The sequence below is a fragment of the Molossus molossus genome, unplaced genomic scaffold (genome assembly GCF_014108415.1).
Source record: "Molossus molossus isolate mMolMol1 unplaced genomic scaffold, mMolMol1.p scaffold_m16_p_7, whole genome shotgun sequence".
Classification (NCBI taxonomy): Eukaryota; Metazoa; Chordata; class Mammalia; order Chiroptera; family Molossidae; genus Molossus; species Molossus molossus.
The window spans coordinates 79781513-79797652 of record NW_023425401.1 but is presented as its reverse complement, the minus strand read 5'-3'; the positions used below and the strand labels follow the sequence as shown (position 1 = coordinate 79797652).

General features: G+C 35.3%; 1 protein-coding gene across 1 annotated transcript in view; it reads right to left on the bottom strand.

The window, feature by feature from the left end:
- CFTR (CF transmembrane conductance regulator) overlaps positions 1–16140 on the bottom strand; it is a 241327-nt gene that overhangs the window by 128893 nt on the left and 96294 nt on the right. The window contains exons 12-15 of the mRNA XM_036246835.1: positions 9706–9800; positions 7295–7381; positions 5063–5789; positions 3019–3147 (exon numbers count right to left, since the gene is read on the bottom strand). Of these exons, the coding sequence (XP_036102728.1) occupies positions 3019–3147; positions 5063–5789; positions 7295–7381; positions 9706–9800 (1038 nt within the window). The remainder of the gene's footprint in view (positions 1–3018; positions 3148–5062; positions 5790–7294; positions 7382–9705; positions 9801–16140) is intronic.

Sequence of the window (16140 nt, the reverse complement as noted above, 5' to 3'; positions counted from 1 at the left end):
GACCCTTTAATACAGTTCCTCATGTTGTATGTGAGCATATCTGCATGTGGGTGGACCCGCCTGGAGATGAATAGAGGAGCGGTGTCTCAGTTCCTAAGACCATCGGAAATACGTGTTTTTCGGTGGTCTTAGGCAACCCCCAAAGGGGTCGTGACCCACAGGTTGAGAACTGCTGCTCTAGACCAAAGACAAAGGACCACTATCTTCTTGATTAACTGAGTTAATAACATTGTAGACCTGTGTAGCAGCTCAGAGCTCATTACTAATTAATTTCATACCATTTTGAAAGATGTATAACTTCAACTCTATGGAGTTGCATCAGACAAAGGTCCTATAAATTAACATAAATCAGCACCACCTTCAGATAAAACCAGTTTTCTTACATAAATAAAACTGTAATTTGAAAACAATCAAGAAATGTGATCTTTCAATGCAAAAGGTTCAAAACATTGACAAATATAAAGGGTTGGTTTGAGATTCAATGTAGTACAGGACTGAGTTTTGTTTGCTTTAATGTTGGTCATTTGGCAAGATTAATGAGGTACATTAAAATACAGTTCATTGACATTTTTATTACTCATATAAGAGTATCAAATTACCCAATCCCATATTTTTTCTTAAAGTGAAAAAGGAATCATTAAAACTTTCACTATGTCTGAGTTATGGACTTGTTCACCTTAAACTATCTTGAGATTTATTTTATTTATTTATTTTTACCCAAGGACATTTTTGCATTTATCTTCAGATAGAGCAGGAGGGAGAGAGGGAAGAAGAGAGAGAGAGAGAGAACCATCCATGTGAGAGAGACACATTGACTGGCTGCCACCCACATGACCCCAACTGGGGCTGGGGACAAACTACAACCCAGGTACGTGCCCTGAGCAGGAACCGAACCCAGGACTCTCTGGTTTACAGGCCAACGCTCTAACTGCTAAGCCAAACTGGCCAGGGCATATCTTGAGCTTTATAATGATAATATGACCCACAGGACATTAATGAGAACAAGCATTGCTCAATATGTGCCAAGCCCTACATTAAGTCTTTATCATTATGATGTCTCTTAACCCACAAAGATGACCTATGAAGCTGGTACTATTACAATCTCCATCTTATAGATGAGGAAACTGAAGCTCAAGGAGGTCAACAAACTGGCTGAGTTTCAAAGTGTTATTAAGACAGTTAGAATTCACAGCCAGCTCAGTCTAATTCCAGAGTTGCCACTATGTTATACTATAGGTCATATCAAGTCTTCATTTGGTTTCTTAATTTAAAATAGTAGTATGGAGCTATCATCAGAACCCAAAGATCAAATGAAAATCAATGGTTTAAGTTTTTTTTCTTTATTGATTTGAGAGAGAGAGTAAGGAAGAGGGAGAGAGATAGAAATATTGATGAGAAAGAACATCAACTGGCTGCCTCCTGCATGACCCCCACCGGGGATTTGGCCTACAACCTGAGCATGTGCCCTGCCCAAGAATTGAACAGGCAAATGCTCAACCACTGAGCCACACCAGCTGGGCATGGAAACCAATGGTTTAGAGGCGAAGTAGTATGTACAACTTTTGCAGACATACCGTTAGATATTTAATACTATCTTACTTGGTCACAGAGGAGTGATGGTATTTTATGTAGACTTCTTAAATGAGGTTAGAATCAGCTTAACAATAGTACAAACATGTAGTCATCAGTTTGGCTTCAATTATGTATATATTTATGTAGCCTCAGGAAAGGCAGCTCTTCTCCTGGCTCATTTCTTCCCTGAAGGCAGAGTGGGCTTTCCTGTTAGATTTAGGTTGTATATTAGGACACATCCAGCAGTGTCCTCTGAAATAAATATCTTGAGTAAGTAGTCATACACAAGCTGAATCCAATCCATAGGTGTGTTTTGTTGTGCCCATGTAGTGTTTGTTTTTATTTAATTGACTACCCACATTTTAAAATGATGACATTTTATAGAAAAATCTGTAAATGTTATCTATTCATATGTTCTTTATTCAGCCTCAAAGCCACTGCATCCGCCTGCCAGAACCCTTTTGCCATTTAGGTGGCTGCTTCAAATCTAGAGGAAAGCCTCATTCATCAACTGGCTTCAGAAACCACTTATGCTGACGAGGAACCATCTTTTGACCTATTGTGCTGTTTGCACTCCCCCCCTTTTAGACCTGCTGATGTAAAGAACTGCAGGGGCATGGCAACAGCACTGTGACTGAACACAAAAACACTCTGTAAGCAAGTGGGTAATTCAAATCTCTGAAAGGACTGTTTACAATGATTACTAGTCCACTAATATATGTTTATTTCATTTCTGAAGAAAGTCATTTAAAGGTGATGATTCATCACTTGTATATTTAATAATGCAATATCTAGAATCAGATGAATTTAAAATCTAGTACAGAATAATTTTCAGTGTTTAATTTCAGTCCATATAAAGGCATTCTACTTTGAGGTTCTGAATCTGTCTATTAAAAACTCTTCATATAGAAGATATGTGTGTAAGTCTCTCTTTCTCTCTCTCATATATATATATTTTTGTTGTTGTTGTTGTTTTGGTTAATCTCACCCAAGGATATTTTTCCACTGGTTTTTAGAGAGAGTGGAAAGAGAGGGAGGGAGAAAGAAAGACAGAGAAACAGAGTATGATATAGATACAGAGTATGGTTGCCTCCTGCCCAACCTCAATCAGAATTGGTGTTCAAATCTACAACCTAGGTAGGTGTCCTTGACCAGGAAGTGAACCTGTGACCCTTTAGTCTGCAGGCCAATGCTCTAACCACTCAGCAAAATTGGCCAGGTCTGTCAGTCTATTTTATATGGTATATATGAAATAATAAAATATCAGTAGAAAAACTATATAAAACTATACATACCATTATATAATAAAAAGTTACATATATACATATATATTTACCTTTATGTATATATGTTTACACATTTATACATATATATGTACATATGTTTCCAAATTATTCTTATTTTAACTTTAAATCATAATAATATTTTACAGCAGAAAATTCTTACCTCAGCTAGAAAAATAACTAAGCACCAAATTAGCACAAAAATTAAGCTCTTGTGGACAGTAATATATCTAAGGTATGTGTTCCATGTAGTCACTCCTGGTATGTTCTCCACATCATCAAAAAAGCACTCCTGAAGAAAAGAATCATGGTTATTACAAGAGACTATGCAATTTCACATCACCTATGCTGTTTTATTGTAAATGTGTAAAAATAAGCCAATATTACTATTTGAAGCTAAGTGAATTTCAACAAATACAAACCATTATGAATGACATGTGTGGTGTCACTCCACAGCCAGTACAATGTCCACTGGAGCAACATAGCTTTTTGAAAAATGAGTAACAGCATATTTCTTCAAAATTCTGAAAGCACATCGCTGACTATATAACTATTATTTTTGGACAATTGTACCATTTTAATGCTTACCAATGTCACACCTTTAATCAAAAGAACAGTATTATCAAACTGATATTTCCAAGAGCTCTCCTTGAATTAACTTATTTCTTAAGTAGGTCCAGGAACAAATACAGTTTGAAATTTTATTAGCTGTAGAAATCTCTCAATTGTCCTACTGCCAACTGATATCTGTATATTTCTCAGTAGCCTAGGATTATCTCTCTTTCCAGCTATGATTTAAATTACATAATTTTACTCAGTATATTCCCCTAGAAGTATTTATTTTTCCTACGTAGATGCATTTCAAAAATTTGAAAAAGAGTGATTCTAGATCAAAGGGAAAGGATACTTTTGTTTCTCAAGAAGTCACAGTAAGAAGCACTAAAACTTCAAAGAAATCCTATTAAATCGGACACACTGTTTAAGTATGAAGATTTTTAGAGCCAAATAAACTTGGCTTTGAATCTGGACTCTACACTGACTTTCTAGATGCTGCTTAAATTTGGGAAGGTGAACATCTCTAAACTTTCCTTTCCTTATCTGTAAATAAGGATAATAAAAAGTACATTCTAGGGCACTAACGGGGACTAAATATATTTTGCTTGGCAATAGAAGGAATCAATAAATAATAAGTAGGTATTAGTCCAAGAAATCATTCTTTACAATTAGATTTATAAACTCAGGTTTAAGAAATTCATTCAGACTGGTATTAAAACCATATAGATAAATTATCCTTTATGAAACCTATTTTAAAATTATAGAAATACTGAACGTATGTATTTTAGAGATAAGCTCCTTCAATTACAGACTGTGCTCCTTCATTTTACAAAGAAGGAAACCTTGGCCCAGAGATGTTAAATGACTTGTGATTGCCAAAGGTCATAATTGATCGATGCTATAAAACATATCAATTCATTACTACACTGCCTGTTTCATCCAAGGCACTTAAGGAATTTTTCTAGTAAAAATTAAACAAAACCCCTCCACTTATATTGCTCCCTATTTTAAAACTTAATGTTAAAATCTTTCTGTCTGAAGGTTGGTGCTAGCATATGTTAAATTTCACACACCTTTTTAAAAAAGAAACCTGTCTAGAAATCCAATGTATAAAGCAAATTTAAAAGATAAAAAATCTCACACTAACTGAATTTAAATAAGATATATAAACCAGAATGTAAGTTAGTCCTGTTAAGAGACTAAATGTACATATACCTTACATACAAAAATATTTCTTGCTCTCTAAATAACTGCTATTATCTTTTTACCTATTTATTTATACTCCAGCTCTTCCCACAGAGGTTTTAAGGTGGTAATAAAGCAGTTTTATAATACTTTTTGATAATTTATAATTTTTCTAATTTATAATAATGATTACCACTGGTGTAGTAAACCCAAGACTAGCCCTTGCTTTGACAATACATTTTATGAGAAAAGTTATGTCCATTGAGAGAAAAAATAGTTGATTCTTTTACATTTCTAAATTGCTTACAAAATTATGAACTTTTCACTTCCAGAGTCTTAAGATAAACCTCATACTAAACCCATAATTTGAATAAGTTTTGTAATATACCATATATTGCATTACACTCAATTATACTTTGTGGCAAAAAACAAACAAACCAAAAAAACCACTAATAATTTATACACACCTTCAAATCTTCTTCATTAATTTCTTCACTTATTTCCAAGCCACTATCTTGAGATAAACGTCTTGAATATATATCTATTTCAGCTAAGTCCCCCTGAGGAGCCAGTGACATTTTTCGTGTGGATGCTACTATCTTTCGATGAATCATTTGACCTTGGTTCACTGAGGAGCGTGTCATCAGGTTCAGAACAGACTGCCTCCTTCGTCCCTGAAATGTGGGACCAGTGTTAATCACATTGCTTCGAGGCAGGATAGCTTCTCCCTGCTCAGAATCCGGAACTAAAGACAGTCTTCTCTCTGAAAGCTCTTCAGAATCATCTTCGATGCCATTCATTTGTAATGGAGTCTTTTGTACAATTGAAAATTTTTTTACAGAGTTTATTGAATTGAGAATAGAGTTCTTCCTTTTTTCACCAAACTCTCCAGTCTGTTTAAAAGACTGTTTTTTTGTTTCATTTCGAGGTATGGCAGCATCTCCTTCTAATGAGAAACGCCGCAAAGTCTCAGTTAGAATTGAATTCCTTCTCTCTGCACTATACTGATCAAAACAATCATATCCCATGAGCTTTGAGTTGAAGTCAGGCCGTAGATTTTGTAATTCAGAAAATGTCCCATAAAAATAGCTGCTACCTTCATGTAAAATTAATATTTTGTCAGCTTTCTTTAAATGTTCCATTTTAGAAGTGACCAAAATCCTAGTTTTGTTAGCCATCAATTTACAGACACAGCTTTAAGAATATAAAAAGATATAAATAAAATGTCAATTTTATGAACACTTTATTACAATACTTTCATTTTATTAATGTATTCTTATATAAAACCTATATAATACAATGTTATTATTGTACTTAAAATAATGCTAAAAGTAAATACCCCATATTAATTAATTTGGTGCCTCTTGAGTTACTATAGCATGAAATACTGTGTTACTGAATTATTATAGCATGCTATATTGTAAAGTTGAGTGTTAACAGAACTAGAATGAAATTAAATATCTATATTAAATAAATGTGTGAGCTTGAGCAAATTGGTTAAACTCTGGGTCTTGGTTCATTCATTTGGAATATGAGAGAATTGTTAGATGACCTTTAAGATTCCAGGGGCGGGTGTCTATATTTCTATGTATCTTATATGTAGCTTTCTTGTTCTTTAAATTTTTAATTAATTTTCTTTTATGTTTTATATTGACCACCAATTTAGTTCTCAAGAGTTTATATTGACTAATCTGATTTAGTAAATCAACAACAAAGCTAATAATTGAATAATAAATTGAACCTCCTCTAACAAAATTTTCCTCTAGTCTGAAACTAAATCCAGAATAGAATCATCTAAGAAAGACCAATTTCTTTTAGGCATTAAAACATTATATATTGTATAGAATGAAGCATAATTCTAGAGTGTACTCTAATATACTAAAATAGCTAGCAAAGTTTATATTGGTAAGAAGTTACTTATCATAGTCACAGTATTGTAAAAATAGTAAGTTAGGTAAAATTTAACTAAATTCTAGGAAATGTGCTTCAGAAATAATGCTGCCATTTTGTACAGACATACATATGTTCTTTTTGCTTAAAATCTTTATTTGTTTTTGAGAATATCATTAACAAATAAAGAGAATATCATGACAATTCTCATAATAAACTACTTTATAGTCTATGAAATCAGTTTGAAACTTTGAAATTGAGTCATATAACTGTTTCTCTTTGGAACTTCGCATACTTTGAGTCCTATTAGGAGCTCCAGTGAAACATAAATCCTGGCTCTGTGTGATTGAGGACAAGTTTCTGAAGGAGTCACTGAGGTAGCTATATAATCTGAGCACTCACTTACATTAAACATTAAAACATCCAGCTTATTTAATTTCTTAAGAAGTTTACTATCTAAGGAGGAGATAGGATAAAATACTAATACAAAAACCCAAGTAAAAACTTTAAGTATAATAACCAATTAAAATAATGTGTTACAAGACAATAATACTGTAAAAACTAGATAGTGATGATTAAAGCAATAGCAATGGAAGAAACTGGTTTACAATGAGGTGGTCAGAAATTTTCATGAAAGTGATACTGAATATTGACTGTAGAGAAAATGAGATTTGAGTAAGTACCATGTTACATTCTTTCAAAGAGTCACAATGGTGAACATATTTCTCACAAAATAATAGGCAGTTTATGATAGTATAGTCACTCTTTCTTTGTATTTTAACATGAGCATTGTTATTCGAAGAACATACCTTTCAAATATTTGTTTTTCTGTTAAAACATCTAGGTATCCAAAAGGAGAGTCTAACAGGTACAAATCAGCATCTTTGTATACTGCTCTAAAAAGGAAATGAAAACTAAATTAGATTTCCTCTGTATTTCTTATGTCATTTAGTGCAAATGATTTTAAATGAAGAAGAATGGGTTACATATGATTTTTATGGCTTTTCACAACACTCTAAGAGTTGCTGATTGACATGGTTTTGCTAAAGGTAAATGACATAAACCAGCAAAAGTTACAAACTGAATCACACCATACCACACAATTTAAAAACATTACCTTAAATAGAAAAAGTAAAAAAAGAACACCTTCTAACAACAGAATCTAATTAGATAGAGCAAAGCACAGTGCTATATACTGGGATTACAATGGGAAAAATTACACAGTCCTGCCTTCAAAGATTTTGCAATTTGGTGGGGGAAAAATAATAAAATAGACTGTTTTAATCCTGTAAAATATCAAGAATGGCAACTAAATTGCAGCACTTATGTGAAACTATTTGCTCCTTATAATATCACTCTCTGTACCAAATTCATAAAAATTCTAAACAAGAAAACAATGAATAATTCACAGTAAAAATGTATACCCATGTTATTGGACGTTTTAAGTTAAAAAAATAAAATGTTATGAGCAAGTAAATTCTTAATTAAGTTGATCTTAGAACAGTAATAAAATGAATATATAGTCCCATATTAATGGGAATTAGATAATTTCTTCATAACACTTAAAGTTTTCAGGTATGGTTGTTAATAATCTTATCCCTCCCACAACCACATAGAATTCAGTGTTTATGTATAGTTCTTGGTTCTATCTATAAAATAAAAAATGTATTCAATCAACTGGTTTCTAAGAGAAATATAGGAATGGCAAAAAGTCAAAGTAAAATCAAAAAGAACCTTTTCATTGTGAATTATTTTTGAAGACAAAATGCAAAAGTTAGATAAAAGAGCCCCATCAAAATATACCCTTCAAGGTCTTCCTTTCCCCACTTCATACTTCTCTCTCCTTCACATCTATGACCACAGTTAATAATATATTCATCATCTAAAATTAAACAATATATGACACATTCCAATAAGAATAAAAATTATTTTCAGTAGTACTTGCAACTGTGTGCACCTTACAATAAAACCAAATATTAAACTACTAAATACAAACTCAATTGTATGTTGAATGTCTAGAAGCCATATAACATATCTTACCTAAGTGTAAAATAGAATGTTTAAGGTAAGTTCTACTTCAGTTCATAGGTTAATTAATCAACTCCCATTTATTTAGAAGCCATTATCTTTTCTGTGTCCATATCTACTGATTTATTTCTTCAAAGTGTAATCCCAAAATCAAGGCACAATTTAATGTAAAATTGAGAGGATCTAGTTCAAATTATAACTCCACCATTTCTCAATATAGCTTTTGGCAAGTTAATATCTAACAGCTTCAATTATCTCATGATATCTTCCATAAAGTGGGAGAACAATCCTATCTTTCCAGGGTGATAGGAGGACTAAGTAAAAGTACACGCATGCACTCATGCACGCACACATACATCCTGTGTAGGATATTACTAGGTAACTGCAGGTGCTCAGTGAGTTAGTTTTCTGACCCAGCTATTAAAAGTAGGAAAAAAAGAGAAAGGAGCCAACATATCAGTAAGTCGATGTGATAATAACTTTGGCAACACAGTAAGAAGAATTTTGTTCAATATAATGGAAGGAACATTTGACATCCCATATCACCAATAATTTTTTAAACTGAATATGACATTTTAACTAGAAAATTTTCTTCTTGACAAAAATTAACTGCATGTACTTCTCTTTTTGACAGCTCATAATGCTAAACCAAGAATGTCTTTACTAATGGAACTACCCACCATGGTGTTTGATGTGCTTGTCTTATTTTTCTTTAAAGATTATCAACTTTAAGCCAAGTGATACCATTTGCCTTGCTATTCTTATTATGAGAATTATGTTAAAATTTTTGAAAATATATGTTTATCTAAACTAAGAAGCATAAACAGAAGGCTAGAGCAGGTGTGTTCATTGCAGGGTGGGGGTGAGCAAGGAACCCTGTGATGGACTTCACAAAAATTTACATTGTACCTTTCTTTGTGCTATGCAGAATATCAGTTTTCCTTTGTAAAACATACTATGAGGTAATCAAATATACACACACCAAAATAAGGGCATGCATTTTTATCAGATATGCATATTATAATATGATCTACAGTTCTTAAAGTTGATTTTTAACCAGCTAGTCATTAGACCCCAAGCACTTTTCAATTCTAAAACACAATATAAAAAAGAGAGAGAGAAAAATATCTGTAATTTTTACATGTATGGTATTTACAGCAAATGTTCACTGGACCAATAATCAGATATTCACCTTGCTAAAGAAATTCTTGCTCGCTGCCCTCCACTCAGTGTGATTCCACCTTCTCCAAGAACTATATTGTCTTTCTCTGCAAATTTGGAGATGTCCTATTATCAAAAAATAGAAAGTAAGAAAGGAATTATTAGTCTGTCAGATCTTTATTTGAAAGTTGCTTTCTTCTTCAAATGTAATCATATATCACATATTGTTTTGAACTAAAGTGGAATTTTGAATAGTGAGGGTGCAGATATCTCAATTATTTCAAATCCATTTCAGTTGGTTAAAACATAGCTGAAATTGAGAAATAAACTGTTTAATTTTTTGAAATGCCACTAATGATCATTATATACTAATTGGAAAATATAAAAAAGTAAAGCCTATGTATATTTATGGGTATGTAAATATGTGTGTATATCATCCACAGGCCATTATATAAAACCCAAGTGCTATTAATGTGCTCAAGTGCACTTCCTTCCAATTTAAATTCACTGTTAAATTCAGCCCTGGCCAGTTTGGCTCAGCGGTTAGAGCGTTGACCTGCAGTGTAGAGAGACCCGGGTTCGGTTCCTGCTAAGGGCACATACCTCGGTTGCAGTTTGTCCCTGGCCCTGGTTGGGTCATGTGGGAGGCAGCCACTCGATGTGTCCCTTTCACGTCGATGTTTCTCTCTCTTTCTCTCTCTCTCCCTCCCACTCTATCTGAACAAAATGTCCTTGAGGATTAAAAAAGGAATCTCCAAAACTGAATAAACTTCTCAATACGAGAAACTAAAAACTAAAAGAATGCTCCTTATATCCCCCCCCACACACACACACACAACACAGAACACACACACACACCCTGCCACTGCAGTATCTAAACACATTCAGTGGGTAACCATGGGTACAAGCCAACTCCTCTCCATACTTCTCTACCCACCACCCACCAAACACCTCATTCCTGTGTCATCTCCCTCTCTCATTCTGCCTCTGTTGTCACTTCCCTCCACATGGGTTATGTCATCCTCTCTCCTAGTTAATGAAGTTTCTGTGACAACAATCATGCTAGACATTGTAAAAGTTTAGAATTTATCAGAAATAGTCTTTGACTCCCAGTCATTCTAAATCTAAGCCAGAATCCTGGAGAATACTAAACAACATCCAAAATATTTCATTAACCATTTTAATATAGGTGATAAAGTAGTACACTATTAACTTACAAATTAATTGTAAAGATAACAGAAGTGCACAACAGACAGAAAAATGTTAGAAGATTTTCTGAAAGAGATGGGGTTTGGCCTGAGATTTGAAAAATGAGACGAGTCAGATAGGTACTACCCTCTCTTTAATTCAAAAAGTTCTCTCCTTTTTCCCGTCCCATCCCCAAATGACACTCTTTTCTACCTTCTGCTCTCTCCCTTTACTAAAAATACACTTCCATACTATCATACTTCCTTTTTCTTTGACAATCCACCATCTCTCCTTGAGCTGCCAACATTATTTATATTTAAATTTTCAAATAGTTACTACAAAACTCTAAACTCACAAAGGAGGCAAACTAAGAGTGATCATTTATGTTAAAAACTTTTTCTCAGCTCCAGTAGGCCGAAACCATTCTAAACACTGTCCTCCAAGGAACTGTTACTGTCAATACTTCTGAGCTGGGGTGACCAAAGGCCTGATATTAAAAATGATGATATGGAGGAAATGCATTTGGATGACCCCACTCTTTCCTCTGGCAACCATCAACCTATTCTCTGTTTAAATGAGTTCAGGCTCTTTTAGATTCCATATATAAGTGAGATCATATAGAATGTGTTTGTCTGACTTTCTTCATTTATCATAATGCCCTCAAGGTCTACCCATGTTGTTGCAAATGGCAGGATTTCCTTTTTTTATGGCTGAGTAATATTTGAATTTATGTATTTTCTTTATCAATTCATCTGTTGATGAACAGTTAGGTTGTTTTCATGTTTTGGCTATGAACCTGTGGGTGCAGATATCTTTTTGAGATAGTGATTTCATTTCCTTCAAATAAATACCTGGAAGTGAAATTGCTGGGTCATATGGTAGTTCTGTTTTTAATTTTCGTTTAAACTTTTTTCCTATATGAATTTTAGAGAGAGGAAGAGAAAGGGAGAGAGAGAGAGAGAGAGAAACATCGATGAGAGAGAAGATAGCTTGGCCACCTCCTTCATGCCCCCCACTAGGGATTGGGCCCACAACCTGGGCATGTGTCCCGACCAGGAATTGAACTGGCGACCTCTTGGTGCATGAGTCGACGCTCAACCACTGAGCCACACCAGCCGGATTTAATTTTTTGAGGAACCTCCACACTATTTTCCACAGTGGGTGCACCAATTTACATCCCCTCTAATATCCTTAATTATTTTATAATTTTCTACTATCGTGAATTAAATAACTTTCTATTTCCATTTCGAGACAGATGCTGCTAGGATACAGAAAAGCTAATTATTTTTGTATGTTTATCTACAATCCATCTATCTTATATTCCCTTATCACTTCTAGCAGACTTTTGTTTTCTGTTTGTTTCTTTGCTTATTTGCTAGAACCTCTTGGGGTTTTTTTAGGTGAACAATGTTTCCATGAACATTTAATATTGTTCCTTTTTAAGACAAATGGCATTAACTTCTTATCATTTAAAGAATGTTTATTTTGAGATGTTTGCTTAAAAGTTACTGTATTTATGAAGTTTCCTTCTATTTGTACTTCAAATTTTTGTTTGAAATGACTGCTAAATTTTAAGTAAAACTTTTAGCAAATACTAAACCTTTATTTGGTTTTCTTCTTTCTCAATATTACAAATTATATTTTATTTATATATTTCTTTATATTGTAGCACCCTTAAATTCCTACCATAAATCGCTTGGTCATTTTATTTTTTTATACTATTCTGGATTCTCTTTATTAATATTTTATTTATAACTTTTATTTGAATATCAATATCGTAAGTATAATTAAGTATAGTTTTCTTTTTCACATTACTTTTTTCAGATTTGGGTACTAAGACTATTTTGGCTTTAGAAAATGAACTGAAGAGCTTTCCATCTGTTTCTATGGTTTGGTAGAGTTTAAATAATATCAGAAATGCATGTTCTTTAAAAGTTACATCCAGTTCAGCTACAAAATCATATCATGATGGTGCATTTTTAGAAGACATTGAATTACCTTCAAAATGGTAAAGTGTCTATTCAATATTTTTTATACTTTTTTTTTTTGGTATGTGCCTCTAGCGGGAACCAAAGTTGGGACTCTCTGGTTTGCAGGCCTACGCTCCAACCGCTGAGCCAAAGTGGCCAGGGCTATGCCTCTTTCTTCAATTTGGATCATTTGTATTTTGCTAGTAAATTATTCAATTCCTGAACTTTCGGTCCAGTAGGTAAAGGTATCGCATCCTCCCAAAACCACATCAAGGTTTCAACTAAACTACAGAACAACCATCATTCAAAACTGCCTGATATCAAGCGGAATGAAGTCCTACAACTACAGAATTAAAGAAGCCACATGGAGACTGACTAGTAGGAGGAGTGGAGGCGGATGGGTTGGTCCCACACCTACATGTGGCGAAAAAAAAATCAGGAGGATACCTCGGCTGGGAAGGTCCTCTCTGAGGGCTGAGGGGTCCCCATCACACAACAGGCACCCAGCTCGGGGTTCCAGTGCCAGGTAGAGAAGTCTCCATAACTTCTGGCTGGAAAAACCAGCGGAAACTGAGGCTCAAGGAGGCTAAGGAGGCTGGAACCCCAGGCAGCTTCTCATAAAAGGCCCGTGCAGGGACTTATCGGACTCACTCCCCCTAAGCTTGGAGGGGAGGCAGCTGGAGGGGCACCAGAGACATACAGGAAAGAACTGAGCTGTTTGGCACTGGAGCGAGGGCTAGAGAGGGGCCTTTCTCCTGGACAGACGTGCTGTAAGAGGCCTTTGTTCCTTTGATGAGCCCTTCTCTGGGGCGGCAGACAGTCCCCATATCTGGGACTCCAGCAACCTGGCTCACACTGGTTGCCCCGCCCTGGTGATTCTCTGAGTCCCTGCCCCACCCAAATTTCAGGCCCACCCAACTTTCAGGCCCACCCAAGCTGTTGCCAGTTGCTTAACCATAGGATTGGCCTGTCTTGGATCCTGCTTCAGGTTTTTCTAAATTTTTTCAAACAAATAGCATCTGGTCTCAGCTAACCCCCTACCTCTCATTAAGTAATACATAGAAACAAACACAGGAAGGAAGTCAAAATGAGGAGACAAAGAAACAGGTCCCAAATGAAAAAACAGAATAAGACCCCAGGAAAAGAACTAAGTGAAATGGAGATAAGCAACCTAACAGATGCTGAGTTCAAAATATTGCTTATAAGGATGCTCAATGAATTTATTGAGAACCTCAGCAAACTTAGTGAGGGCCTCAAGAGCATAAAAAAGGAGCAGTCAGAAATGAAGGATGCACAGTCAGAAATGAAGGAGGCACTAACTGAAATAAAGAATAATTTACACAGATTCAATAGTAGAGTAGGTAAAGCCAAGAAGCAAACCATTGATTTGGAATATAAGGAAGTAAAAAACACCCAATCAGAACACCAAAAAGAAAAAAAAATCCAAAACAATGAGGATAGTGTAAGGAGCCTCTGGAACAACTTCAAGTGTGCCAACATTTGCATCTTGGGGGTGCCCGAAGGAGAAGAGAGAGAACAAGAAATCGAAAACCTACTTGAAACAATAATGGTAGAAAACTTCCCTAACTTGGTGAAGGAAACAGACATACAAGTCAAGGAAGCACAGAGAGTCCCAAACAAGATGAACCCCAAGAGGCCCACACCAAGACATATCATTATCAAAATGCAAAAGATTCAAGACAAAGAGAAACTCTTAAAAGCAGCAAGACAAAAGTGGTTGGTTACCTACAAGGGAGTCCCCACAAGACTGTCAGCTGGCCCTGGCCGGTTTGGCTCAGCGGTTAGAGCGTCAGCCTGTGGTCCACAGAGACCCGGGTTCAGTTCCCGCTAAGGGCATGTACCTTGGCTGCAGTTTGTCCCAAGCCCTGGTTGGGTTGTGCGGGTGGTGGCCGCTTGATGTGTCCCTTTCACATCGATGTTTCTCTCTCTTCCTCTCTCTCCTTCCCGCTCCATCTGAGTAGAAAATGGAAAAATGTCCTCGGGTGAGGATAAAAAAAAAAAAAAAGACTGTCAGCTGATTTCTCAAAAGAAACTTTTTTCTTTGCAGGCCAGAAGGGAGTGGCAAGAAATATTCAGAGTGATGAAAAGCAAGAACCTAAAACCAAGATTACTCTATCCTGCAAAGCTGTCATTTAGAATTGATGGCCAAAAAAAGAGTTTCCTAGACAAGAAAAAGTTAAAGGAGTTCATCACCACCAAACCCTTATTATATAAAATGTTGAAGTGTCTTTTTGAAGAAAAAGATAAAAAATATGAACAAACAAAATGGCAATGAATACATATCCATCGACAATTGAATCTACAAACAAAATGAACAGGCAGAACAGAAACAATCTCATAGATACAGAGAACATTTTGTTGGTTGACAGATGGAGGAGGTTTGGGGGAATGGGTGAAAAAGGTGAGGGATTAAGAAGTACAAATTGGTTGCTAGACTGACAAACCTTAAAGGGAAAGGGGGTTGGGGGGTGGGAAGAAATAAAACAAAGAACTTATATGCATATATGCATAACCAATGGACACAGACAACAGTGTGGGAAAAGGCAGGAGGAGGAGCGGGAGTGGGGAAGAGGGGATCAATCGGGGGAAAATGAGGAACATCTGTAATACATTCAACAATAAAGATAAAATAAAAAAAACACACAAAAAAATTATCCAACTCCTCTAAGTTTGTTTGTGGGATATGCTTTGTGGGAGGAGGCGGTTTAAATATGGATAGTAGTTGTGATAATTTCTGGTTAGACATACTATACCTATAAAAGAATATGGTATTTTACATATCATTAAAATATTATGAAAGAAAGCATTGCTAAAAGATGAAGTCTTGTCTAACACTTAAAACATCTACAATTTCCTATCAGTTTGGATCTTTTACAAGTAATTTTGAAGACCTCTCCTCCTATGCTAAAACAATGTTAAATGTGAAATGATTTTATTAGAGGAAATATCTGTGTAAAAGGAAATAGGGAAGGACACAGGGAAAGCTGGGAGGGTTGTCAGACCTCAATGCAAGTCCAGGCCCTGAGTGAAGGTGAGAGGACGTTTGGATGGGAGAACACTAAACTGTTGTGCAGCCTAAGTCTAAACAAGTTTGGGAAAGCTATCTGGGAGTCTATGAAGCAAAATCAGTTAATAAATAAGTCCCATGTCTTCCAAACACAAATCTGTATCCTTGCCACACTTAGTCATTCATGAGATGCAGCCTGTGGAAGGAGCAGTCTCAAGAAAACTCAGTGAGGGAAGGATTTTGACACAGCAACTGGAGCCCTTGTTCAATCATGCTCCCT